Consider the following 26,754-nt stretch of genomic DNA (forward strand, 5'->3'; position numbering starts at 1 on the left):
GGGGTCGCAGCCCGCTATGCGAGAGACTCTGAGGCCCGCAGGTGAGACGCTGCCCGCTCGCGGCCCGCCGGCCGCGGTCCCGCCGAGCCCGGTTCCGTGGGCCCGGGCCGGGGCCGGGCGGGGCGGCGAGCGAGGCCTTCCCTCTCCCCGCCGCGCCTGGGGCTGCCGCGCCGCTCGCCGGCCGGGGCGGCTCTCCCCGGGGGACCGAGGAGCCGCGGGAGGCGGGCGCTGGAGCCGGGGGCTCGGGCTGCGGCAGGCAGAGCGGAGCGGCGGGGGCGGCCGGCACCGGGCCTGGCCGCGGTCTGTGAGGCCTCCGGCCTCCCGCGGCGCTGGGGCTGCGGCGCTCGGGGCGCTGCCATGGCAGCCGGAGAGCCCGATCCTTCCAGAGCCCCGGTGCGGGGATGGAAGTAGTTACCTGCTACCGCTTCTTAAAGTATTTTTGGTTTTAAGCAAGTAATACGTGTCCTGTACGTTTCGCTCAGTGTTGCAGCATGGAGATTGATTTTTTTTTTTAATTAATTAAAATAGAAAGACTTTGTTCGTTATGAGTTGGGATAAAGAAAAAGCAGAAATGGAACGGATTGTAAAAGGAGGAAGTGAAACCTCTTTGGAAAAACAGTTTTCTTGATGTGTATGGCTTTACTAATACAAAATATTTCACTTTACGTTTTGATGGCTTTCGTTTTCATGAGAACTTATAATGCATAAAAGTCTGCTCCCGCCCGGAATTGTTTCTGTGGTGGCATGTTGAGTCCTTGCTGAAAGATGGCAGCTTAGGCGAGCGGTAATTATATAAGGTCTGTAGACATGGCTCTCTAAATTTCAGCTGAATGTATCCTGAAGCCTTATCTTTTTTGTAGGCAGGTATTGAAAAATAGAGTCTTAAATCTGAGAATATTCTGAAAGGAAGTTAAGAACTGCATCTGCGTAAAAAAAATCTGATTGTTTAAAAAAAGCAGGTATCTTATAAAGTACACTAGGTATAAGGTAACTGAAATACTTAAATAACGTTGTCAAACTGGTTTAAGCAAAGTGGGAAGAAAAATTAAGGATTGCACTGGCAAGCGTAGTATTCTGTTACTCTCTGGAAAAACATCAGTAGCTGATTCGTCTCCTGAAGTGGATTGGTTGTATGGGTACATAGCAGGACTGATGCTTTGAGGAAAGAAACTGAGGAGCGCTGAAGACAGTAAATTTAAAGGTGGTTTTCTGCTATTATGTGGGTGACAGCTTGAAGAAGATGAGCTGAACTGCAAGCTTTTCAGAGATTCCTTTTCCAAGGAAATAATTTAAAAATCTGCTGTTTCTAATATCCCATTGGATTTACTACTTTAAGAACCATTCAGAGTAGTGAACAGTTTATATTGACAATCACACAGATGGTTCTTGGACTAGCTACAAGTGATTATATGACAGCTAGGTTATAAATGTAGTAGCATTCAATGCAAATTCCACATTTGCGCTGGAGGTGTGACAGTTAGTGCTAATTTACTTCTGGAGCGTTGATTACTGTCCCTAGACTTTCTATTTCACTTTGAAAGGTGGGGAAATGGTGCTATCTTCTGGTTTGCGCCTTCATGTCAAAATTTGCGTATACTTTTGGGAATACATCTCAAGAAGCTTGTTTAAGGATATGCATAATCATCTTTAGCTTGTCAAATACTTAAAGGAAGCTGTGAGGGCTGAGGGTGGGGACTCTGGGGAGTAATGGTTTGTGAAGTAAAGGGCTTTCCTCTTTCATAACGCTGTTAGTCAAAGCACTTGAAAGTAGTGGTGTGCTAGATTTACAAGTTTTAGGCTGTTGCCTCAGTTGATGCTCTTGGTTACTGTCTCAGCAGAATGTAACTGCTCACCCATGATTTATGTGAGGCAGTATTTGAAGGAAAACTGCCTTATGCCACCAAGTGTTGTTTTTTTTTAAAAAAAAAAAAAAGGAATGACTGATTCTTATCTTAAATCTGAGGATCCCAGGGTAGTTGGTAGACACCTCTTAAGTTAAACAATTCTTTCAACCAATAAAACGGTAACAATTTATGAAAATGTGAAAGGGAATGTGACTGTATACAGCAAGTTATGGTGTGCAACTGCAAAATTTTTAGTCATTTGACTGTCCTCCAGTTGGAGTTTTATTCAGTCCTTTCAGTTCCTCCAGCCACCCAGCATTGGAAATTAGTGTAAGATTTGAAGAAGGAAGGAAACTGTGGTCAAAAAAAGGTACCTTTTTTCTTTTGACCATGTTGCTGTGATTATTTATGGTTACAAATGGGTTTCGTAAATAACAGGTGTTTCTTCCCAGCACGTTTTCTTCAGAGACCTTCATAAGAGAGTCTGATTGAAACCATGCTTCCAGTGAAAAAGTAAAAGGAAATGTAAAAGCATAATTGTCACAGTTCTGCAGAAGGTGCCAGTTTCAATGTTTGCAAGGAGTTTGGGCCTGTATTTATTGAAAAGTCTTGATGGCTTTCTGACTCCCATGCTCTCTTCTCTCTGGAAACCCTAGTCACCTTTATGTAAGGTAACAGTGAATAATCTGTGTTCACCTATCCTCCGTGTGCTTGTGATCCTTTTCTAGCTCTGAAACTTTGGAGGTGGAACACTGAGTTTTTTGGGGAGTGGGGGAGAGTTGTCAAGAATGAGAGTTGGAAAACAGATCAAAATGGTAAGGAAGGGATTATGTAACCATGAGCTGTTGATTAAACATTGGGTGATTTACATAATCACTCCTGCGTAGTCTGCATTTTGTAAGCAAACACTGCTGCTTTTTCTGCACTTAGCAGTCATACATTTGTGGGGATGTGCCAGCATTTTAACACTGCACCACATGAACAGTTTTCTATTGACGGTTACATAACTGTATGGAAAGTACCATGGTTATCGTACAGGCTCTCTGTAGCAGGCATTCAGAATTGTATTTTCTCGATTCCTTATTTCTATAGAAGTACTTTAATTTCACAGTCCTCCAACTGTTTGTAATGCAATTTCTATTTTTGCACCATATTAACAAAGTGCTTTAAATTCTGTATGTATACACTATCTACTAATTTACGAAGTATTTTCTCAGGTGCGCAGCCCCATCTGATAAAACTGTGACACTTTCCCAGTTATGAGAAACAGAACTTGACAGAGGAAAACTCCTTGCTACTCCGTGGCTCTTCTGGAATTCCATTGTATTCCATTTACACATTATCAAATTGAAAAATTGCACAAGTTTATCTTATTCAGGTAGTTAATGTTGGTCTTTTGTAGCTGCATTTAAATTTCTGTCATTAATGATAATAACATGCAAATTTACCTCAAATTCAATTTAAAATTTAAAGTAGGCATTTTAAAGAATTGTATTCCTGCCTAAAAGACTGTTAAGTTTGTAATAAGACATCTGGATCATGTGGGAATACAAACATTACAATCTGTGAGCTCTTAGCTGAGCTTCTAGCATATAATTGTTGTGTTGTTACAAATATATAAGGTACATGCAGAGGAAATTCTGTAGAGCAGAGGTATCACTTTCCTCATTAACATTTTAAATTCTCTGAGGTTTTTCTTGAAGTAAGTAATGTTATAACAACATCTCAAAAAGCTCAGAATTAAAAGATCAGATAATAGTACTGCAACTGTACGAGATATTGCTATTCTACCTTTCAGTTAATGAAACGACAAGGAAACATCACCAGAAGAGTCGTAAGCCGCATTCTCACTAGGGTTCTATCTGTGCTGCCTTTGTCGTTGTATGCATCAATATGTTGGCTTTTGAAAATTTCATTTAAAGGGGAATATTTTGTAAGAATACAGTCAGTCTTTATTGGGGGATCGATGAGATTATTTTGTTGGCAGTTGAAATGTGGAACCTTTCAAATGCTGTTATAAACTCTGGGACATGCTGGAGTTAGAACTACTGCTATAATTTCATCAAATAACTGGTTTTGTTATCCTAAAATCATGCTCGAAATGCTTAATCTGTCTCAGCTGGGTAACGTGCTGTTTGTAGCTTGTGCTATAGTTGATGAGTCCTCTTGGATAGAAGAAACACAACAAAATGTGCTGGCATAGCAATTTGTGGCCTCAGTACAACTTTAAGAAAAGAGAGAAATGAGGTGGAGTAGGAGAAATAGAAGTACAGCAGTGACATAGGTTCCAGAAAATGTTGGGTTGAACTCCGTGTGAGTCTGCTTAAGTGTTATTTGTTAAAGAAAAAGTGTAGGAGGAAATGGAAAGATCAGTACTTTACTAAGCAGAATTTCTGATTTTTTTTTTTTTTTTTTCTTGCAGTGCAACACTAAATTTGTAATGAAATGGAGTCTGGGTCAAGCTCTTTTCGAGTGGAATTTCCAGATTTTTCTAGCACCATTTTGCAGAAGTTAAACCAGCAGCGCCAGCAAGGACAATTATGTGATGTGTCCATTGTAGTTCAGGGCCATCTCTTCAGAGCCCATAAAGCTGTTCTTGCAGCTAGTTCACCTTACTTCTGTGATCAGGTTCTCCTAAAAAACAGCAGGCGAATAGTCCTGCCTGATGTGATGAATCCCAGAGTATTTGAAAACATTCTTCTGTCTACCTATACAGGTCGGCTGGTAATGCCTGCTCCAGAAATTGTTAGTTATTTGACAGCAGCAAGTTTCCTTCAGATGTGGCATGTAGTGGATAAATGCACTGAAGTGCTGGAGGGCAACCCAACAGTTCTGTGTCAGAAGATGAACCATGGCAGTGATCATCAGTCCCCGAGCAGTAGTAGTTACAATGGCCTTGTCGAAACCTTTGAACTTGGCTCTGGAGGACAGACGGAATTCCACAAAGTGCAGGAACTAAGGGATGGCGAAAATGAAGAAGAGAGCTCTAAAGATGAACTGTCATGTCAACTAACAGAACATGAGTACCTTCCCAGTAATTCTTCAACAGAACATGATAGACTTAGCACTGGAATGACAAGTCAGGATGGTGAAGAAGGAACTAGTGATAGTGCAGAGTATCAGTATACCAGACCTATGTATAGCAAACCCAGCATCATGTCTCACAAGCGGTGGATCCATGTGAAACCAGAAAGATTTGAACAAGACTGTGAAGGTGTTGATAATCCTTATGATGAACACCAAGTTTCTGAATCCATGAATGCCATTCAGGCAGATCATTCAATCCAGTCTTCAGGTGTTGAAGACTTCCATATAGGTGACAAAAAGATGGAAGCAGAATTTGATGAGCAGGCAGATGAAAGTAATTATGACGAGCAAGTTGACTTCTATGGCTCTTCTATGGAAGAATTTTCTGGTGAAAGGGCAGATGGAAATATAAGTGCTCATAGACAGGATCTTATGATAGCAGCAGGCTACGGTGAAGGCATTGAAATGGCCACGGGAATTAAAGAAGAAACGTCCCTCACTGGATTCTCACATGCTGACAAGCTGTATCCTTGTCAGTGTGGTAAAAGCTTTACACACAAAAGTCAGAGAGATCGGCATATGAGTATGCACCTTGGTCTTCGACCTTATGGCTGTGGTGTCTGTGGTAAGAAATTCAAAATGAAACACCATCTTGTAGGCCATATGAAAATCCATACAGGCATAAAACCGTATGAGTGTAACATCTGTGGGAAAAGATTTATGTGGCGGGACAGTTTTCATCGGCATGTGACCTCTTGTACCAAGTCATATCAAGCTTCTAAAGCTGAGCAGAGTACTACTGAGATGAACTAAGACATTAGTGCTTACATTTGTTTAGTAGAGTAAGCAAAATAAACTAATTATGCAAATAACGTCTGGTACTTGCTATTGTAAATTCTCAAAAAAACCCAAGTTTTAATGATTATGCTGGTATAAGCAGACCAAACTTTTATTTTCCACAGTATTACTCCAGGTGTTCAATGTATGAAGTGCAAATGGTTAATCTGAAAGGTGCTTGCAAAATGAGGTCTGTAAGGTCCTTGTGACATGGATTGTAATCACAGCAGTATTTAGAAGCCCTGTTGTTTTCCTAAGTTTTCTAAATTCATAGTAAAACCCAGCTCTAAATTGACCCAAATCCTGCAAATACTTAGATGAAGCAGTAAGTAGCCCTACTTAATGAAAAAGAACTAGGATGATCAAACCAGGTTATGTGATTCACGTTTTATTGAAAAAAATTAGAATTCCACCTCAAACTGGAGACTGCTGACATACTTAACATGCATCATTAGATAGTGTACATCATTAAATAGCCTTTGCTGTATTGCTTAATGAAAGGCTGTATTAGAGATGGCTTGGCTTTCCTTTATCTGTCTTCCATTTTTTTTATCTGTCTTCAGTAAAACAAATGTTGTCTAATTTTGTGCCGATTTCCATTTGGAGTCTGTAAGGCACTTATAGTTAAGCACTATATAAACTTCAGTCTGTATTAAGTATAATTTGTCTTTGCTCCTCTAGGGTCTAGAAGCTTGTAGAAGTGTGTGTAATAAGTATGTTTTGTCCAAAAAAAAAAAAAAAAAGAGTAATGCTTGGAACTTATCCAAAATAAGCAAACAATTAAACTGTAGTTTTCGGCTCAGATTTTTGTGGCTTACTACAGTAGCAAGTACCAAACTCTCTGGATTCACTAATTGACTTTTTATTGGTACAAAAACTTCTTTGAGAACTTCTATCTAGTTTTAGAAACCTGATTTAGTCATTGATAGGTATTTATACTTTTAATTCTTTACTCTTTGAATAGTAAGAACTATAATACAGATTCTTGGTACTGAACTACTGTGACTGGTTACATGTTACCACAAGCAGCCAGAGTTGTTTACCTCTTCAAATGAAGTTGCTTGTGGAAAGAAATAGCAAGTATGGTATTTGGATCTATTAATGGTACTGCAGAACATGGTACCATGCTCATGTCCAAAGGCTGGATTTTTGCTGGGAAAGTGGCACTTCTGCTTCGTTAGGATGAGGATCTATATGCTGGGCTCTCATTCTTGGAGATAGATGGAGGAGTGTTTGTAGTTCTGAGAGATGCTGCCAGCTCTGCAGGTAGAGTGAATGCATCAATTGTAAAGGTGGCAACAGGAGTTTGGGGTTGAAAGCTTAATGCAGTCCTGTGCAAAAGCAATTAACCCTTCTTTGTAGTTTACGGAAACATATTATAAAAAGGAAAGAGCCTTTAGAGCATACATAGACTATAACAGAAAGAGGTGATGTCCAAGTACAGTGCTGGTAATGTGGGGGGTAAAAAGTTAACCAGCATCAAAGGCCTAAGCCTGTCTGGCCCCAGTTTATGTATTAGATACTGCAATATGCAGGATAATGTACTTAGATGACCCTGTATGGTGAAGCAAAACCACACAAAGATAATTACTATTTAGATGCTTTTTTTGAACTCCCAGTTACAAATTGTCTTAAGATACAACTGAACTGTATCCTGAACAGGAATGTCTGGTACAAGCTGGGGGTTTACTACTCAGTGGGCTGTAATTACTGTAACTTCTTTTCTGGCATTCTACTTGCAAACTTTAATTTTTTTAAGAGGCTCTTAATTCTTAATCTTCTAATGCTTCAGATATTTTTCATATGGAATTTTGTTAAAACAGATATTCCCAAATATGATGAACCCATTGCTGGCAATGGGCATGAATGGTCAGCACCACAGAGTTCCTATTCTTAGCACTTAATTGAACTCTACAGTATACCATGGTGGCCATATATAACCCTTGTAATCAAGGTAACTAAACAGGGATTGCTCACTAACACTGTAACCTGCTTAATGTATAGAAGCACTTTGTATTTAAAAAAAAAAAAAACAAACCATAAAACTTTATAACTATGTTTTTTAAACTTAGAAATTATATTCCCTTTATGGTTTGTTTCCACACTGCTAACACTGTCTTTTTTTAATAGTAAAAAAAAAAAAAAATTATGCTTGCCTGTTTACATGAGTGTAGAGGAAAGGATTCTTGCACTCAGTGGCCCTATTTTTCCATTCTCCAAGGCCTTACTACATACAGGGTGTCATTTTTGCAAGTACCATCATCACATTTGAGGGAAGGTATTCTCATACTCATTTCAAGAATGATCTTGTATATTACATTAGTTCTCAACCCCTTTCAAATTGTCACTTCAGTGTTGCATAAAAAGGTTAAGGGTGCCTCTTCCCATTCAACCATAAAAAAGGCTGGTCAGAAACACCAGGCTGAAAACCATGGTCAAGCAAAAAATTATTTCTGTTAAACCCAGACCATCCTACAGAGCTGCCAGCAAAACTGTTTCTTTTACCAGCTTGGAATGACTTTTATATGGGACATTTCAAAGTTAAACATTACTCCTATTTGCAGTTAGATTACTTTGAAATAAAGCTTTAAAAAAATGTACTGCGAGAGACACTTTAAAGGTTTTATAACAGGTCCAGTAGATCATATTATAGAACCATGTCCTTTTTTAATGACTTAGCATGAATAGTAACTTTTTAATATTTGCCTATTGCTGTTTTACCCCCTATTATGACATTGTCTTGAAACTCCAACAAATGTTGCTCCACTGATTTTTGTTGATTGATATCCACTGTAGCATTTGGCTTTCTGATGTTAGTTTACATGAAACCAATTGATTGCAGGAAAATACTGATATAATTGTTATGAGATCTAGTTGAGAGGATTGATGATTTAAGGGAAGCTTGAGATACGTGTCTAAAATCCTTACTTTTGCTTATCACAGGCAGAACAGTTGACTTGCGGTGTTTTTCCTGAGTTTAATTTATTGCCCTTTGACAAACTTCTAATCACCGATTCAGGTATTTGGGGGAAAAGATGACAAAAAATTACGTAAACACTTAAGGAAACATCTTTCCTCCCCCTTCCTCAGTCTCAACGTAAGTCTAACACCTCTCCTCCCTGCCTTTGTAGCGTTTCCCCCGTTCACAGAGAGCTGCACCCAGTCCGTGCCAGTTCTTTTCGTGAGCTGACAGATCACACGGCAGGCTGGGCTCGTACGCGCAGCGGCTTGCCTGACGCTCTTAGTTTCTTGGTGGGTGTCCTCTGCTGCTCTGGGCCGCTCGGTGTCCCTGCTCGTGGTGACACTGGGCCGTAGTCCCTTCAGGGACGCGCCTCTTCCAGCCTGGGTCTCCTGTGGGCCTCGGTTCCTCCGGAGGTGTACCTGCTCTGGCATGGCTTACCTGTAGGCCAGAGTCCCCTCAGAAGTGAACCTCCTCAGCCGTGGAGCGTGTCCTTCTGTGGGCGTGTCTCTGTACGTGTCCTCAGTGTCTTCTCCATGTGTTTTCCCGAGAGCAGCTCTTCAGTTTCTCCACGTGTGTTTCTTCCCCAGTATCTTCTCCTTAGGTGTCTCCCCGCACCTCTTGCTAGCAGCTGCCGCTCTTTCTTAACTGTGTTTAAGAGGCGCTGCGCACACCTCTGACGTTCTGGCACGCAGTGGATTGTTTACACCAGTTTCAGCGCAGGCTAGAACCTGTTTTGACTTGCACAGGGCAGTGCGCAGCCTCTTGCCACGTGTCACCCGTGCAGCCCCTGCTACTGAAACCCTGCAATTTATGGCCAATACAGTTGTACATAGTAAACCAAGATATGCAGATGCAGCTTCTGTCAAGCTCTTAACCTTTGCTAATGGAGTGGTCTTGTTCAAGATACAGGAAATTATTTCTTCTTTGTGGGGAGGAGGGAAGCGATCCATATATATATATATATATAAAATATGAATGCATATGTATATGATAAATTTCATTAATCTTCCCTTATGCTTCATCACCTTTAATGACATGGCTTAGAAACATTTGTGCATTTTTGTATTGCTCGCTGTTGGCTGTAGTAAAGTGAATGTCTTCTGAAAAGCAGAATCATTGTACACACAGGAGACTTTCAGAATTTCCTGCTACTGTGAAGCCATTCATTATCCCGTCAGTGGTAAGAACACTTAATGATACTACAGCTAAGTTCCTTTTCATTCCATTTGGTAACTAAGATGTTAATTACCATGAAATCTGTGTAACTGCCATTCTGAAAAATTCAACTATTAGTAGGGTTAAGATACCAGCTTAGGTGTGTATCTGACCCTTTTGAGGGAGGAGGTTCCTATTTCACATACCGCTGTTGGGGTTTTTTTTTGTTTTGTTTTTGAAACTTTACCTTGTTTGTTTTATGGGTGAGCAGGTAGTCTCTAGAAGGTACTGTCAGTACAATTTTTGGTCTTAGCTTTTTTTTTTTGTCTCGGGCATTTCTGGGGTTGAGAAACTTTGTCCCATACCAAAAGCAAGGGGGATGATCAAAGGCTGATGTATTGGCTTTCTCATTATAAAAAGAACACGTGATGTCCCTGTATTATTGAGCCTGAAAGAATGGAGGCACGTCAGGTCTTGTAATCTCAACACTTTTGCGTTGGTGCCAGAAAGGTGACCTGTCTCTGAATTATGAGAGCCTACAGCAGTATATTGAGTATTTTGCTTTAACAGAATTAGAACCTTTCTCAAAACAACAAAGGAAAGTTGTTGTTTTGTCATTTAAGTGCTTCATTGGATAGCTAGGCTTCTTTAGCTATAAGCTGTAAACTGCCAGTGCCCTAGGGGAAGATGCTGGAAAAAAAATGGTATATTTTTAATGTGATTAAATTGTAAGTTCTGATTTTTGCTTGAAGCCTGTGTCTGTCGATTGCTGCTCCTTTTTTTTATTATTCATGGGATTCCATATTTCTTCCAGAAATGTAACTGTTTATGCAAGTCAAGTGAATCTTCCTTAATGAGCTATAAGTTTTTATTCTAAACAAGTCATTTATAATAGTAAATTTGCATATCTTGATATTTTGTGAGATGTTATGCCTGTATTGCAGAGGTTGGATAGTTTTGTCTATAAATATTGCTGTCCTACTTGTACAGCATGGTTTTAATTTAATGTTACTGTTCAATATTTTCTTCTTATAGAAGAGTCCCATGCCCCTTTTTTGTATAACATGTTTTAATAAATGTTATCTGTCAACTTTGTAAATGTTTTCTTAAGCTTGAATGAAAGGAATGCATGTCTAGTACTAGTATTTAATATTTCACTTTTGCCAAAACGATAAGTGCTCAAACAAAAGTACAAATCCAAAAGTTGTTGATATATAACTTTATTAAATATATAAAGAAAAAGTGTATCTAGTAATGTGTCTTCTTGAAATATTGAGAACATGCCAGCCTAGCCTAAGAAAACACTGAACTAAAACCTGATTTTTCTAACACAGTAAGTTGATAAATTTGTGGAATTGGGCCCATGTCTTCAGTGCTTAGGTAACTAGTTCCCATGTTTAGTCCAAATTTATCAAACGGGCTTTACTATAACTGTTTTTTGCAGAATGGTGATCTCTAAAAGTTACAATACAGAATGTACAGGCTGATAGGAAAATTCCAGAACACTCATGTCATAGTAGCAGCAACTGCATGTCCAAAAAGTCTACAGGTAAATTTGAAGTACCTACAGAAAACGTGTAGATTTTTTTTTCTCATCTAAATATGAAAAAGAATTCATACTGTGAAAAAATATTCAAGATTAAGTTTCCATTATCTGCCTGTGACGATTCCTCCTCTCCCTGACCAAATTCAGGTACTCTTACTGAACAATTTACTTTGTCCAGCCTCCATTTACTCAGTCCTTACGGAACTGTCACAGCTGATGCTTCTTACTCAGCAGCTTAATGCCTGCTATCTGAACAAAAAATGAGCTCACTCTCATTTAAAGCATATTCAGCTAATTCCCGGAGAAATCAGTATTTGTGTACCACACTCCTCAGTCTTCAGCAACTTTCAACAGAGTATGGTACAAGCAAATTCATTCCCTATTGTTGGCTACTCTTACTGAAAGCATGTAAGAACAAGCCCAGAATATTCTGTCTGGTCACAACTAGTCACTGGATTTTCTTCTCTCGGAGTGAACAAATACCATTTGTGTGCCTGTTACTTAACTTTGTTATTTATGCCCTGGTCAGGATGCTCGCCCGTGCTGCTGCTTCTTTACCTGATTTACCATTCAACGCCTAACTTCTGAAGACCGCCTCCCGTGTTTCATAGGGAGAGAAGGGCATACCTCCAGAAGAGAAAAGGAGATGTCCGCCCACAGTCGAGCTTGCGGCTGTGCCGGCAGTACCTAATGGCACCCGTCACCCTGACTGGGATCCAGCGGCACGTGAACTGTCTGGTGGGACACCGAACCGGAGCCCTGCGTACACTGCCAGCATATGCAAGATCAGCTCAAAAAATACCTGCGCGCGTGCTGGAGCGGTTGGTGCGAGTGATGAGGGCAGCGCGACGCAGGTGAACTTTCAGTTCCTCGCTTAGCTGCGCAGTAAGGCGGTGGGGCACAGCTGGGGGGTCCTGTCCCAAAAGCTTCTCCCCGCGTCTCCGTGCACCGAGACGGGCGAGCGGGCCCGCGCCCGAGACGCGGGGGGGGAGCGGGCCGGTCTGTCGGGACACGGTCTGTCGGGACACGGGCGGTCGTGCCCTTCGGGGCGGGAGTGCTTCTGCGGTAACGCTGAGCTGTTCAGGCCGAGCTCTGGCGCTTCTGTTCGCACTTTGTGCGGTGCCCCGCTACGGGGGCAGTTGCGGTAAAGCCCCACAGCGAGCGTTCCAGGCGCGGCTTCTCGCAGCTGCAGCGAGGGCCCAGCCCCTCTCAGGCCTTCGCGGGGCCGCCGGGGCCCCCGCCCCCGCCGTGCGGGCCCCGCTGCAGCAGCAGCCGCGGGGCGGGCAGGCTCCGCGCCCTGCAGCGCTCCCGGCGCTGCCCTGGTCCCGGGCGGGGCGGCGGCTCCGCCCGCTGCCGGCGCGCGTCAGCAGGAAGCGGAAGCGCTACGGCGGAATCGGTTCCGGGTGCGAGCAGCTGTGGGAGCGGGCGGGAAGCGGCGGCGGGAGCGGGCAGCAGACGGGCCGGGCCGGGCCGGTGCCCCGCCATGTGAGAGACCCTGGCAGCCCCAGGTGAGCAGCGGGCGGGCCGGCGCGCCGCAGCGGGCGGCCGGCCCGACGGCCGAGGCGGCGGCCCGGGCGGGACGGAGGCCGTGCTGTGGGGCGGGGGTCCCGGCGCCCCGGCAGGCCCCGCAGGGGCGGCGGCCCGGGCGCGGCGCAGGGCTCGGCCGCGGCCCCGCGACAGCGGCCTCGGGCTGGGACCCGCCGCGGGGCCGGGCCGGGCCGGGCCGCCTGGGAGCCGTGGCAGCGCCTCTGCCGCCGCGACCCATCCCGGCTCGGCGGGGCTGCTCCGCGCCCAGCCCGGCTCGCCAGGAGCCGTCGCCGCGTAAGCCGGGGCTGCGCCTGCCGCGCCGTTCTGGCGGGGGGACGCGTGCCGGGCCCCGCTGGCCCCGGCGAGGCGGGCGGAGGCCGGCGCCGCCCGCAGCCGGAGCCCTCAGCGGCTGCCGCGCCGCTCGCCGGGCTGCGAGGTCCGGAGCAGCCTCGGGCGCTGTAGGTGCGAAGGCCCTTCGGAATCCCCGCAGCTGCGCGGAGCATGCGGAACTGGATTTAGTTTGGAATAAGCCGGGGTTGAGAGCGAATTTGGAACAAGCCTGAACGCTCTCGGAAACATTGACACGGGAGAGCCAGGAGGAGAGCAGCGGCACAGGGCTAGCTGCGCTGCAGTCCTACACCTTGCGGAATTCAACGCCTGCAGTCAGGATGTGCCTGCGCTCCGTTGCCGGTTCAGTGAGAGCCACAAAACGTTCAGTCTATCAGCACTAACGTGCTGGGAGAACACTATGAAAATGTGTTCTTCACAGCTACTTAAATCTACCGCAAAAAGTGTTGCTGATACCTAGAGAATATGGCTCCTTCCTTGCATAAGAGAAACAGTGTGGCTGAAGAGTTAGGATTTGATGAAGAGTGACTAAGGCTTTAAAAAAAAAATAAGATGGATTTAAATGCACAGTACTAACCAAGTATTACCTGGGTAGCAAATAATTTATTATGGTAGTCGCAGAAGGTACAAAAGCCCTCTCCCCTCCTCACTTCTTAAAGTTCTGGGCATGTATATATAGAGCAAGTCTCGTGCATTCAGTTGGTTTGGTTTTTTTTTTATACTGATAGTGGCTTCTCAAAGCATACATCTCAAAGTTGCCAGATATGCAGAAAACGTGGACAGTAACTATTTAAGATTACATAGTGCTTGTATTATGAAATTGGTGCACAAAATAAAAGTTTGTGATCATTACTTGTAAGATCTTGCTGATTTAAAGGGTGTGTCTCATAAATATGCCCCTTTTTTTTAATTTATCTGACATAATACTTTCGCTGATCTTGGCTATCTCCAGTTTGCCTTCTAGTAACTTTTTTTTTTTCTGTATTCAGAAGTAGATAGGTACCTGTAACTGTTTTTGTAGTAACTTGACTTCTAGAGCTAAAACATAGAGGTTATTTGTATTGAGGTTTCTAATTGCTGTGTGAAACTTTGTTTATGCATCAATAGTTGTTTTATTTTTACTCTTTTAATCACTTCCACACAGGCAAGCAGTTGTGAGGAATACAATTTGAGACTAAGGGGCGAAGGTGGCCCTTGCACTTCAGTTTCACAACTGCTTTCTTTGGATATTTGCTCAAATAACAGGCTCCTGGTTTTGTTTTTGGGTGGGGTTTTTTTTTTTCCTATGAAATGCTAAATATGCATTTCCCTACTGCACCATACTAAGCATTGAGAATAGGTTTGTAGTGATACCGATATTAGCCTGTGTATATGTATGTGTGTATATGTATACATACATATAAATTAATTGGCTTTAATTTTGATGTTAAAATCATCCACTCCTTCAGGTGGTTTTCTGTTCATCATGTTGTGAATGTTGGTGAGGTAAAAATAAATCCTTTTCAATTTTTGTTGGACAAAAGTCTGAATTAGTAAAAAATTTTCTGCAAAAAGTGTAAGGGTTTAATGTATTGCTTACCCATGCAAATGATGGGGTTGTGTTCTGCGACACTTTAGGAGTGCTTGCCTGACAGACATGGCTTTACTCTTGATTTCGCTGTGGATGTTTAGTACTTTGAGTAGAGGTACTTTGAGTACTTTGTTGCTTTTCTGTCTGAAGAGGAGGAGGAAGGACACTGACTTTCAGTGTAGTGTTCTGATATCTGCTGATGAAAGTGTGCAAGAACTAGGTTTTCTAGTCGCTGCATTTCAGCCTGTACTAACTGCCTTCAGTTTCTGAGGAAACTTTAATTTTCCTGCATTTTTATGAGGTACTGTAATGAAGTTTTAAATTGTTGTATAGTGTCCACTACTAGAACAGATTCTGTATTTTAGTCTAAAATAGAAGTGAAGCAGACTCATTTTCAAAGCTGTTTTCTGATGAATAATAAGACATATGCACCTTGTATTGTATGCTTTACTAGAGATAATTCACTACTTCAAGTTTTGGCCAAACTGTCTATATGTCCTTTGATTCCAACGGGCACTTTTTTTAGCTTAGCTCAAACTTTCCCAAAACTTAACACACCTTGTGAATTAAATCTATAGAGTGATTTGTGAATGGTTAACATTTAGAGGAATGAGGATTTGAAATCCTGTTTTGTTAAGGAAGGAACTAACTGCTTCCACAGCTATGTATTTCTGAGAGAGGTGGTCATTTCCATAACTTCTGCATAACTCTGTTATTAGACTACTAGAAAGGTAGCTTAGTTCCCCTTTAGGGTGTTTTTTGAATCAGGAATCAACTATACTGTAGACTGTTCAAAACGGTAGTGAGCTTAACAAAAGTACGGGCAGGGAGTTGATACGTAAACGTAGGCTTGTGCTAGCTGTTTTTAATCATACTGGCAGTATTATTTACCTGTTAGAGGTGAATCTAACAGAATGATGTGTTGAACTGAGCTGGAAGAGGTTTTGAGATCACTGGAGATGTAAAAGATGCCATAAATAAAGTGCATGAGTCCATGACACTTATTCTGAGACATCAAAATTTCATGTTTATGTGCAGCATTCTCTCTAGTTCTACTCTCCAGTGTGTCTAAGTTTAAATATATTTGAGTGGAAATGGATGAAACTATCACTCTATGTGGTCAAGCAGATACTTGCAATTTTACCACCAATCTTAAAGCCTGTTGCTTTGTGTCATTAATTTGTTTGGTTTTAGTTAACAGTCATGTGCTTGTGAATTACTGCTACGAGATAACATCTAGGTCATCAAATTCAGAAAGAGTAAAGTTTTCAAGTGCTATGTCTTATGTTAAAGAGTTTTAAAAATTAGTTCTATGTAGTGTAGTCAAAGAAAAATCTAGTTAGTACACAAAGACTTATTTTATAGATCACTTCTATTAAGCTCCAAGTGTTCCCTTAAGTATCAAGTGGAAACATTCCCCCCATCATGCTTTCTATGGTTTAAAGGAGTGGCTTTAAATTTATAGATATGTATGTCTATGTATGTGCATAAATTACATGGAGAAGTGTGTCATTAGGTATTCTGTCACCAGGAGGGTGCCTCTGGCAGTGTGCTGTATAGACCACAAAATAGACTGCATGGATGAGCTGAAAATACACCGGGCTCTATTTTTATTATTTATTGTGTCTGTTTCTGGAAAAACCTTTAGTGCAATAGATTTTTAAATCTATAAAAACCAGTAGCATCTGATTATCTCACTTGAGATAAATATAAAATAATTTAGTCTCCTTCATGATCTTTAAAAGCTGGAGAGTTCTTAAGAAAATGGCTGCTTGAATTTAGGAAGAAGTGATGCAGAAAGCAATGCTACATATTTACATAGTAATGCTTATATTCTTATAAGCGTGTTGTAGTTCACAAAATTATCTCAGTTGTTGGGAGAGCAGCTTTTTTCCCCCTCCTTCTTCTTTTGTTTTTTTAAAGTGACTGTGATATTAAAATCTGTAAATCTGCATAAGGCCATCCAAGGGCACTATATGTTGACTTTTAAAAAATAATATAATCCTTTACTGTTACAAGAGGTAAGAACTGGTAAAAGATTATATGATCAGTTTCTTCCCTGTCTTCATAGAGTATTTAAAGACGACTGTCTTAGAAATGCCCCTAGACTGGCTCTTCAGACGTATCTGATTGCAGTTTTTCTTTGGTACAGCTAGCATTAATTGTTGTGGCTGCTGTAATCTGAAGACTAAGGCAAATGCAAACTGAAAGTGGTGAAGATTTTTGCCCTAAAACTTCATGATCACAGCTGATAGGGTTACCTTCCTAAGTAAAATTCTCTTGAATGATGGTACATTTTTGCAATGATGTCTTAAGTTCTCACAGGTGGTGTAGTAAATACTGAATCCTACAAAATGCAAGGGAGGAGTGCACTGATTCATACAAGTCCCTGTTTCTTCTCTTGCTTTTTCTCTGTATTCTGAGCAGTAATGTATGGAGTATCCATTCTTGGTGTTATAGAGCACTTTTTTTGGTTTAGTCTTGATTTTCATTATGATCCTCCTAACTTTTCTGTGTATTTCCGTTTTCAGACACAGCTACAACAGTAATGATTTGTAATGTCTGTTTTTTTCCCAAGGAACCCATGTTGCTGAGCTAACTAAAGAAAATGCAAGGGATCTTTTCTCACACCTTTGTGTGAGTTAAAATGAGCAAAATCTGTATCATTCACCTGTCTATGAGAATGGCGAATCACACATCAGTGAGTGAATGAAATTAAACAGGTGCAGACTTAGAAGCAGAAACTAATACGACGTTGGCAGACACACAGCTTCGTGTTGTAGTTATATGATGCTTCCCTGCTGCTACTGTATGATGTCAGTAAAATTAAATACCAACTGTGTTTTGTCATTATCTATTCTTGGGGGGTTTTTTTAAGTGAAATAAGAGCTTTCATAGAACATAATTTTTAAAGTAAGTTTCTTTTGAAATCTAATGAGAAATGTTAAACACATATCACTCTCATGTTCACAGGTTACTTCAATGAACGCTTTTGTTGGAAGACATAGGGCAGCGATCCACTACTAGTAAATTCGTCCTGTGGTCTACGTTTGCTGTATAAGACCCTGATGAATAAATGTAATGCAGATGCAAAGAGAATTGATACGATTCTTTTGAGTGTGACTGGATCATCTCCTACAGAAATAGACAGGAGGCTCAACACAGAGTGCTGCTAAGACTTAGTGAACTTAGTGTCCAGTTCTGGCCTGTGCTTTAAAACTAGAAAGCCTTCAGCCAATTTCTTGAATACATAGTATCTATGAAAACCTCAAACACTTTGATCTACTTATGCAGGAAGGTTAAGAGAGGCTCCGTTCATAGCCAGGTGCCTGGAGAGGGACTTGAATTTTACAGGACTTTAACCTAATATTACACTATCCCACAGTCAGGGGTGGAAGTGAAAGCAAGACAAAATGCATTACTTTTTAACAGTGAGAGTACCTAACATTACTATGAGTTGTCTTAGTTCTCACTACCCCCCAAATGCTTGAGTTTGTATAATACAAATAAAATTGTCTTCATTCTGAACTACTATACTGTGGTCTTGGACCTAAAGAATGCAGGTTACCTCTGTATGTGCTGAAATATCATGGAAGGTACTGACTTCTGACTGCACATTAATTTTTTTTTTTCCTTCACCTCTGCTAATTCTATAAAGAGTTGTTACGTGAATTAAAGTAGTTACATTCTCATTGCTCTGGGAAGCAAAACTTCCGTATGACTGTCTCATTAACTGTAGAGATAATTTTTTTTCTTTAGAGCATACAGTGGATGTACCCAAAGTTAATTTGTGCTTTAGAGTACCTTTCTGCTTCAGTTTAATGCTACTCGCCTCACCCCAAAAGAGAAGAGGTTAGGGAGACATTTCAACTTGGAGGAAGCTGTTAAAAAATTGGGGGGTTCTTATTAGCCTTTTCAGACTGTAGTGATCTTCCAGGACTGTTTCAGAAATACTTCAACCATAAATCATACTGTCTTGAAAGAGCTACTGGCCTGCCAGCATTGATGAATAATTGAGTATTGTTATGGTACAGTACCCTGCTGAAGAATATTTTGGTTAATTCTACTGGAATTTGATTATGGAACTGCTAACTTCGTTCTGTGTACAAATAGCATAAAACCTTCTTGTGTATGGGAATGTAATCTAAAGATTACTTCTATTTTCTAGATAGTGACATTGGGGATTTATGTGAATAAATAAGATCGTTCTTCTTCTAACCATTATTCATCAATAAAACATTGCTAGTGGTGCCTGCTTCTCTGTCATGTGTAATGCCCAGATTTTTCCCTGGGTCTTGGCTTCCCAAGTCAATGCAAGAAAGTTGGGGTGCCCTGGTACTAACCCCAGCAAAATTACTGCAGTCTCAATGCTGTTCCTGCTATGTGTGGTGTTCGTTGGCAACCTCGTTGGTTCCAGGACCTCTTTAACTAGAGCTTTCAGAGTTTGGCTGAAAGCGAAGGAAGGGTTCCCTTCTGTCAAGTGCTGCTGCTGTTCAAAATTCTTGTTATTTAACCCCAGCTTTCTACAGATGTTTTCAAGATCACAGGAACCATGCGTCTTGAAAGGAAGAAGCTCAGGTGGAAAAGTAGTCACAACAAGTGCGTGCTGTAGGTTGTTCACTTTCTTTTTTGAGAGCAGATGGGTATAGAAACTCGTTGTCCACTGCTTTTTGGGCTGTGTTTTGTGTACTTGATCTGTTTGTTTGCTTTCAAAGCAATACTGTGTGTTCCCTTGATCCCTATTTCTGGTTTTTACTGCTTATCTGCTACCCTGACAGCCAGACTTACAGACCTTTAACTCCATCATCCTCTCCACTCGCTACCAGGATTTGTGCCGTTTACTCCTAACATTTTAAAGAAAATAAGCTTGTTTCCCAAAAGAAAGATGAAACAACTCTGAGAACGAGGATATAGAATTGCTTACAGATATATATGCCTATGGAGATAATTAGATGTTCTAACAGACTTGTGATATGCAAGGATTGCTGAGGATCCCTTTCCTCTTGGTGTCCCTCTCTGGTTCTCATGCTTTCTCTGGTATGTGTTCACAGTCTCTTTTCAATGTGTGGCCATGTCCTAGGAAGTATGAATTCAACTAGAGATGCTAAGATGCCATGATCAAAAGAATATTTTTTTTTTTTCATGGTAAGGCATAAAATGTTCATCATCTTTCTACTCAGGTGCCTATCCTTAATTCATTCCTCCTGTCTGGAGTAATGTTAGTGGTGACAGTTTGTATTTTAATATTTTGTCTAGGACTAAGTTGTTCTCCATTTCACTGAGTAAGAACCCTTAGGGAAGTGTGGGGCAAGGAGGAAGGCTACTTTCTGTATATGACAAACTTTCTGTACGTTCTAGACACAAAAAAGAGGAGTAATTTCTGATGGGATTTGAGGGAGGCTTGACCAAGATCTGGTTCTTTAGCTCAAGGATCCGAAATTATGCAGGAATGACAAATTATTGCTGGTGGGGACTGGTCATGTAGTTTGTACACAGTCCTCAACCCAGGTAACTTGTCAATTCATGTCACTTCAGGTCAACAAAAGCTCTTCCTCCACTTAGCAAAGAGAAGCTTAATCAGGAATGTCCTGAAGTTGCATCTGTGCATAGCTCATGGGCCCCACAATTAAAGGTGGTGGCCTGTGTTGGGTTTGTAAGGAAGCCTCTGCCCTGTCAAATGAGAGGGAAGCTGACAAACGTGTAGCCTAACCGCTGAGGCTTCTGTCTTCCCAACGGAGTGGATGCATCTGCTAGGGACGTGAGCAGCGCTGCTCTGCACAACACGCAGGGATGCTCAGAATAACAAGGTTGATCTTGCCACGCAAGCACTCCACTGTTAGACTGGGGTGGGTTGGTTTGTTGTAATGTTTGATCTCTGACCTACGTCTGACTAGAATCAGCTCACAAGCTCTGAATCATTTTATAGCTTTGTTTGCTGAATAAAAGAACTGTTCTGCCAAGGCTATCTTTGTATAGATGACTGTGATCGTATCACTTCAGCTAACCACCTTTTAGTCCTTATTTCCCTCATCAGATATAAGAGCATATAAAATGTCTTTTCCCCTGCGTTTACATAACAACTGTAAAAACTCAAATGAAGTCTGGTTTACCCATTTTAATCTATGACACACTGGTAACTTACAGAACATGTTCAGCAACTCTGATAACCTGATTTTGAATGCTCTGTGAGAGTTTTTGACAGTTTTCTACATCAGACATGTTAGTCAAGTCAGGAAGCTGGCTGTCGTGTTTCTCTGCTGAAAATAAGTTCCATTTATGAACATTATGAATGTTAGTTTTAAGTGACTGTCCACTGATATAGCTTCAGTTCTTCCTTGTAGGCTTTTTATCATATTCCTACCTGTTGATTTTGTTTTTAGAGTGCCTGAATTTTCATAATTTGATTTAAATTGTTCATATGTCCCATTACAGCATGTAACATAAGACATAAATAGGAAAAAAAAAATCCACTAGTATGTTGTGATACATTGGACATACTTCCTGCATCAGAAGTCAATGGATGATCTTGAGATCTGTTTGTTCAATTGGAAAAGCAGGTATGGTGGCAATATTATGTGTTTAGACTTCTGCATTAATAAGAACAAGAATAGCAATAAAAGTCTGAAGATTCTTGGGCACTTGATTAGGGGCCCAGTCTTGGAAATGTAAGGTGATGTCTGCTACAGATAGACACTCAGAAGGGGACAAGTGTGTGTGTGCTTTTTATGATAATGCTCTGAAAAACTGGTAAAGTGTTTTTCTTTAGATCTTGTTCTGAAATGTATACATTTCTCTAAAGCCTCTTGGAACATCCTTTGCCAGTGTGTCAGGCAAGTTTGAGTAACCCATGGCTTTTGAGTTAGGTTAGAATTTAAATGTCAAGTCATTCTAGCCAGGAAGTTACTGCTGTGTCAGATAAGCTTCAAAGTTCACATCATGGTTTATTAAAAAAAAACAAACCAAAAAAACCCCAAAAAACCAAAACAACAACAACAAGACACTAAAATCACAAACGGAAGTGTTAAAAAAAATTGAAAGTCTACGGGTGGCTCAAACACTTTTCCTTCAAATGCTGCCTTGCATATTGACACAAATTGATTATTATCTGGGAACCTCTGACACACTGGGTAAATAGTTTGGAATTGAGTCCACACTTAAATGTTTTTTTTCACTAGGATTTCCTTGTTTTGTGATGTGAATATTGAAGGATTGATTTTTACTTTTTAAAAATAATTATTGAGATTATTTTCTAAGAAGGTAAATGTTTAAACAGAAGTGTCACTGCTGTAGTATATTCATCTCCTCTGAAATAAATTTGACGTATCTAGACCTAAGAAATGTTTTTTTAAAATAGTTCCGTGCGTGTGTTTGCACACACACACACACACACGTGCGCGCGCCTGTGGCTTTTCTTGCAGGTTTTTCAAACTTCATGAAGGACCTTCCAAAAATCATTCTTGGGCAATTTAACAGTGCAGTTCCCTGCAAGTATTGATGTAGTATCTGGCTTGAAGACCTACTAAAGGCTCTGAAGTTTTTAACTTGCCTAGTGACTATAAAATTAATATTCTTTTGGGAGGGTGGGGGTATTGTTCTGCAGTTCTTACGAGGGAGTGAAATTGCGAAGTTCCTTTTAGGACATAGACTGTCCCAGGGAGCTTGTGATGTGTTATGAGCAATTGAATTGTGAATGTTGCAGAGGGATAATTCAAATTATAGAAATGCAAGAAATGGGTGGATTAAGACTCTACTTTTTGTATTATATCAAGTATTTATACCAACTGTTTTGTTGTAACACACCTTAAGCAGATCAAAGTGGTGATTTAACTTCAACACGTGCAAGCATTTATTTTTGAAATGGAAAACTGTATTCATTCTCAGTTGTAAATCTTCTCGTTTTTCTTTCAGATTACTCTTTACATCAGTAGAAATGGACAGCAGCAGTTTCATTCAGTTTGATGTGCCCGAGTACAGCAACACTGTTCTGAGCCAGTTAAATGAACTCCGCTTGCAAGGAAAGCTATGTGACATAATTGTGCATATTCAGGGTCAGCCATTTCGAGCCCATAAAGCTGTCTTAGCTGCCAGTTCTCCGTATTTCCGTGACCATTCAGCATTAAGCACCATGAGTGGCTTATCAATATCAGTTATTAAAAATCCCAATGTTTTTGAACAGTTGCTTTCTTTTTGTTACACTGGAAGGATGTCCTTACAGCTGAAGGATGTTGTTAGTTTTCTAACCGCAGCTAGCTTTCTACAGATGCAGTGCGTCATTGATAAATGCACACAGATACTGGAGAGTATTCATTCAAAGATCAGTGTTGGTGATGTTGACTCTGTCACTGTTGGTGCTGAAGAAAATTCAGAAAATCGCAATGGAGTTAAAGACAGCAGCTACTTTGCCAATCCTATTGAGATATCTCCCCCCTATTGCTCTCAGGTGCGACAGTCAACAGCAGGCAGCGATCTTAGGATGGAAACTACTCCAGGCAAAACTCTACGTAGTCGTCTGCAAGAAGAAGGGCATTCAGATCGAGGAAGCAGTGGGAGTATCTCTGAATATGAGATTCAGATTGAAGGTGATCATGAGCAAGGAGACCTGATAGTAAGGGAAAGTCAGATTGCAGAGGTGAAGGTTAAAATGGAAAAGTCTGACAGGCCAAGCTGCTCCGATAGCTCTTCCCTTGGTGATGACGGATATCATACTGAAATGGTGGATGGAGAGCAAGTGGTGGCAGTAAATGTTGGTTCATATGGGTCTGTCTTACAGCATGTTTATTCGTTTACCCATGCCTCATCACAGGCTACAGGTGTGTCTGAAACCTTCGGAAGCCTGAGCAATACAAGTCCTTCAAGGTCAATGCTGAGCTGTTTCAGAGGGGGTCGTGCACGCCAAAAACGGGTATCCACTGGGCACTTGCATAGTGATGTTCAGGGCTTGGTGCAAGGGGCTGACAGTGAATCCATGGTGAGTAACCCAGGATATGAAAATAGTCCGCGGGAAAGAAGTGCAAGAGGTCACTGGTATCCATACAGTGAGAGGCTAATTTGTATTTACTGTGGAAAGTCTTTCAACCAGAAAGGGAGCCTTGATCGACACATGCGATTGCACATGGGAATAACTCCTTTCGTGTGCAAGTTTTGTGGGAAGAAGTATACCCGCAAGGACCAGCTTGAGTATCATATTCGTGGTCACACAGATGACAAGCCTTTTCGCTGTGAGATCTGTGGAAAATGTTTTCCTTTCCAGGGCACGCTAAACCAGCATTTGCGAAAGAATCACCCTGGGGTAACAGAAGTAAGAAACAGGGTAGAGTCTCCAGACAGAACAGAAGCGTTTGTGGAACAGAAAGTAGATAATGATGCTTCAGCTTCTGAAGCTATGGATTCTAGTATGGAAATTCATGCAATGTCTAACACATCTGATTAAAATATTACATTTGAAGTGCAACACAAACAAGCACATCACTAATGTATTTTTAAAATCTTTTATTCTTTTAGTAATCTTCAGTACAAGTATAACAGCCTTTTAATTTTCCTGACCTTCTGGAAATCAGTTTGAAATGGTTTCTGGAGAAGACTACATAAGTATTCTTTGTTTTTGAAGGAGGCTGGGTTGTTTGGGTTTTTTTTACTTTTGAAGATGCTCAAAATATGAAAGACAGTGTGCTGGGGAAAAGATAGGAAGAGTCTGCTAAAGTGTCCCTACTGGTGGATCTGGCAAGACACAAATTCCAGTGGAGAAGGATATTAGAATAAGATTGGCAGCTCTGCTGGATACACCAAGAAGCTGTAATCTCCCTTATTTTATTTCCTAAATCCTGTTGCTGGTAATGAGTTACACAGCAGTGGGGGGAGAGAATATTATAGCTTTGATTCCTTCTGTGTGTCATGATGAAATCTGTTTGCTTTTACTAACTGTTTTTGGTAGTTAGTCCATTTATATATATAAATTTGCTTTATATATATAAAATGCTTTCACTTTTCCTATTCTGGTTGAGGTGAATGTAAAAGTATGTCAAGGTTTATACCATGTACCACTCTTTCAACTGCTAGGTCTCCTCTCTGCTTAGGATTTAGGACTTCGGACTTTGGGAGGATGGTTTTGGTTTTAAAAGAATGTTGTTTGGTTTTCATTTTATTAAACTATTACTTTGTGTGCAAAAGTGAGCAAAGTGAATTACCTTGTGTTAATAGCTTTGCTTTATAACATATGTAAACCAAATGCCATAAATCTATTAAATTATGGTTAAATTGTTGAGGGGTTTTGTTAGTTGTCTAGAATGCAAGCTGGACAACCTGTGGTGCTGACCTTTTTATATATATAGAGATAGATATATCTATATATATATTAAAAAAAAAAAAATTAGCAAACCTAAAAGTAGCATTGTGGTTTTAAATGTGTTTTTACTGGCCTCAGAATCTACCTTCATTTCGTACTGTAGAACCATACCAGGTAATTAAATTTAACTTCATCACTCTTCATGGTTGGTTAAAACCTGAGAGAGATGTTGAAGTTTAAACTACAGTATTTCCAAGCAGTGTTTTAATAGGTCTCTTCACAGAGAGCTGTTTTCAGGTGCACATTGACTTCCTACTTAAAGCTCCAAGTGATATGTCAGCACTTGGAATTTGTACTTTTTTTGTATTAAAAAAACAAATACTCTATGGGAATTTCAAGCAATATGTCTGTTATTTCATGTGTGAGTATTACAGAGTTGCTATGGCTTCCCTACTATTTTCAGTGGTTGTTTTCTGCATAAAGGAACTACCAATAACTTTAAAAATACTCTAAATCTTTTTTGTTTCACCAAATGTTTTTTTTAATATGGTGCTAACTTCATCATTTAGGTCAGTATAATATATAAAATGTGAAACCTAATGGTAACAGTTAAGCAAAAGAAAAAAAAAAAAAAAAAAAGAAAAAAAAACCCAAAACCAAAAGCCAACAACAAACAAGAAAACCCACCCCAAACAAACTACAACAGAAAAACCCAATAGCTTAAGAGACCTCAAAAGCACGAACTGGCAAACACTACTGTGTAAAATTCAACCCGATGAACAGAACTAAATTAATCACATGCTTCTTTAAAATACAGGTTTTATATAATTGGGCCTTATGTTTGTTTAGCAAATACTGAAAATACATCTGTGAGCATGCTGTTTAACTCCCGAAGTTTAGAAAATAAAACGGGAAAGCAAAAGAAGTTACGGGAAAGCAAAAAGGTAGGTTTGCTATCTTGTAAAGCTTTTTTGGCTCCTGTGAAGTTGGGGCATATTTGTGCAGTAGCTTTATTAAATACACTAGTTCTTAATATTGTGGCAGTCTGCAATAAGAATTAATTTCACTAAATACAGATTTACAGTATAAAGCCCACCTGCTCCGATGGAGCGGTTTCAATTAAATTGAGTACCTAATTTGCTTCTTTGTCCTAAAATTGCCTAAATAAAGAGGCAGAGGGTGGGGAGATGTTTCTCTCCTTGAAGCAAAAATAGAGCTTTTGTTTCCAGTGAGGGAAAGTATATGTCTGTGTCTAGGGAAGGTAGTCTATATGTTTACCCTCTGAAAAACATGTTGGTGTTTCTGATACTGTTTTTTGCCTAAATGTTTGTTTTAAGTAATTAAATGCAAAAAAAAAAAAAGTGTTTTGATAAATTAAGTTTGAGACATGCAAAATCCAAGAAATGTACAGTTATTTTAACCCTTTATCTTGGACCTGTGCTGTGGTGCCTTTGGTGTGACTTTTTCCATGGAAGTATGAGTTGAGGATATGGGTACTAATTTTATATTTCTTGAATTTCTCTGTGTCACAATCTTAATATTATTTAAATCTAGTTCTTTGTAAATGTATTAAAATGGTTTGAGTTTACCAAAGAGTGACTTATCCAAAATTGTCTCTGACAAAAACAAATGAAAAACCAACATCGCTTTGATTGT

At 40.6% G+C, this 26,754-nt stretch overlaps 2 protein-coding genes across 12 annotated transcripts; both read left to right on the forward strand.

The window, feature by feature from the left end:
• On the forward strand, positions 1-25,693 carry ZBTB34 (zinc finger and BTB domain containing 34). 8 transcript variants are annotated; one of them, XM_075716738.1, is made up of 4 exons: positions 12,848-12,879; positions 17,790-19,415; positions 21,249-21,373; positions 22,725-25,693. In XM_075716738.1, the coding sequence occupies exons 3-4, from the start codon at positions 21,333-21,335 to the stop codon at positions 24,244-24,246; spliced, it is 1,563 nt and encodes a 520-aa protein (XP_075572853.1). In that variant the 5' UTR covers positions 12,848-12,879; positions 17,790-19,415; positions 21,249-21,332; the 3' UTR covers positions 24,247-25,693. The 8 variants fall into 8 exon arrangements, with proteins under 8 accessions (XP_075572856.1, XP_075572853.1, XP_075572857.1 ...); XM_075716735.1 differs by lacking the exon at positions 12,848-12,879 and adding an exon at positions 13,630-17,632; XM_075716736.1 differs by lacking the exon at positions 12,848-12,879 and adding an exon at positions 13,809-13,826 and having other exon boundaries at positions 17,395-19,415.
• On the forward strand, positions 8-11,048 carry ZBTB43 (zinc finger and BTB domain containing 43). 4 transcript variants are annotated; one of them, XM_075716744.1, is made up of 3 exons: positions 2,499-2,515; positions 3,062-3,222; positions 4,267-11,048. In XM_075716744.1, the coding sequence occupies exon 3, from the start codon at positions 4,290-4,292 to the stop codon at positions 5,682-5,684; it is 1,395 nt and encodes a 464-aa protein (XP_075572859.1). In that variant the 5' UTR covers positions 2,499-2,515; positions 3,062-3,222; positions 4,267-4,289; the 3' UTR covers positions 5,685-11,048. The 4 variants fall into 4 exon arrangements, with proteins under 4 accessions (XP_075572858.1, XP_075572860.1, XP_075572859.1 ...); XM_075716743.1 differs by lacking the exons at positions 2,499-2,515; positions 3,062-3,222 and adding an exon at positions 8-41; XM_075716745.1 differs by lacking the exon at positions 3,062-3,222 and having other exon boundaries at positions 2,477-2,515.
• Positions 25,694-26,754: the final 1,061 nt, after the last annotated feature.

Source organism: Pelecanus crispus, chromosome 9, assembly GCF_030463565.1.
Source record: "Pelecanus crispus isolate bPelCri1 chromosome 9, bPelCri1.pri, whole genome shotgun sequence".
Classification (NCBI taxonomy): domain Eukaryota; kingdom Metazoa; phylum Chordata; class Aves; order Pelecaniformes; family Pelecanidae; genus Pelecanus; species Pelecanus crispus.

Bases quoted from the DNA above. Each gene is read 5' to 3' on its own strand.
- ZBTB43 (XM_075716743.1), top strand. From the start codon at position 4,290: ATGGAGTCTGGGTCAAGCTCTTTTCGAGTGGAATTTCCAGATTTTTCT.
- ZBTB34 (XM_075716738.1), top strand. From the start codon at position 21,333: ATGGATGATCTTGAGATCTGTTTGTTCAATTGGAAAAGCAG. The intron at 21,374-22,724 runs GTATGGTGGCAA...TTTTTCTTTCAG, and splicing joins TTGTTCAATTGGAAAAGCAG to ATTACTCTTTACATCAGTAG.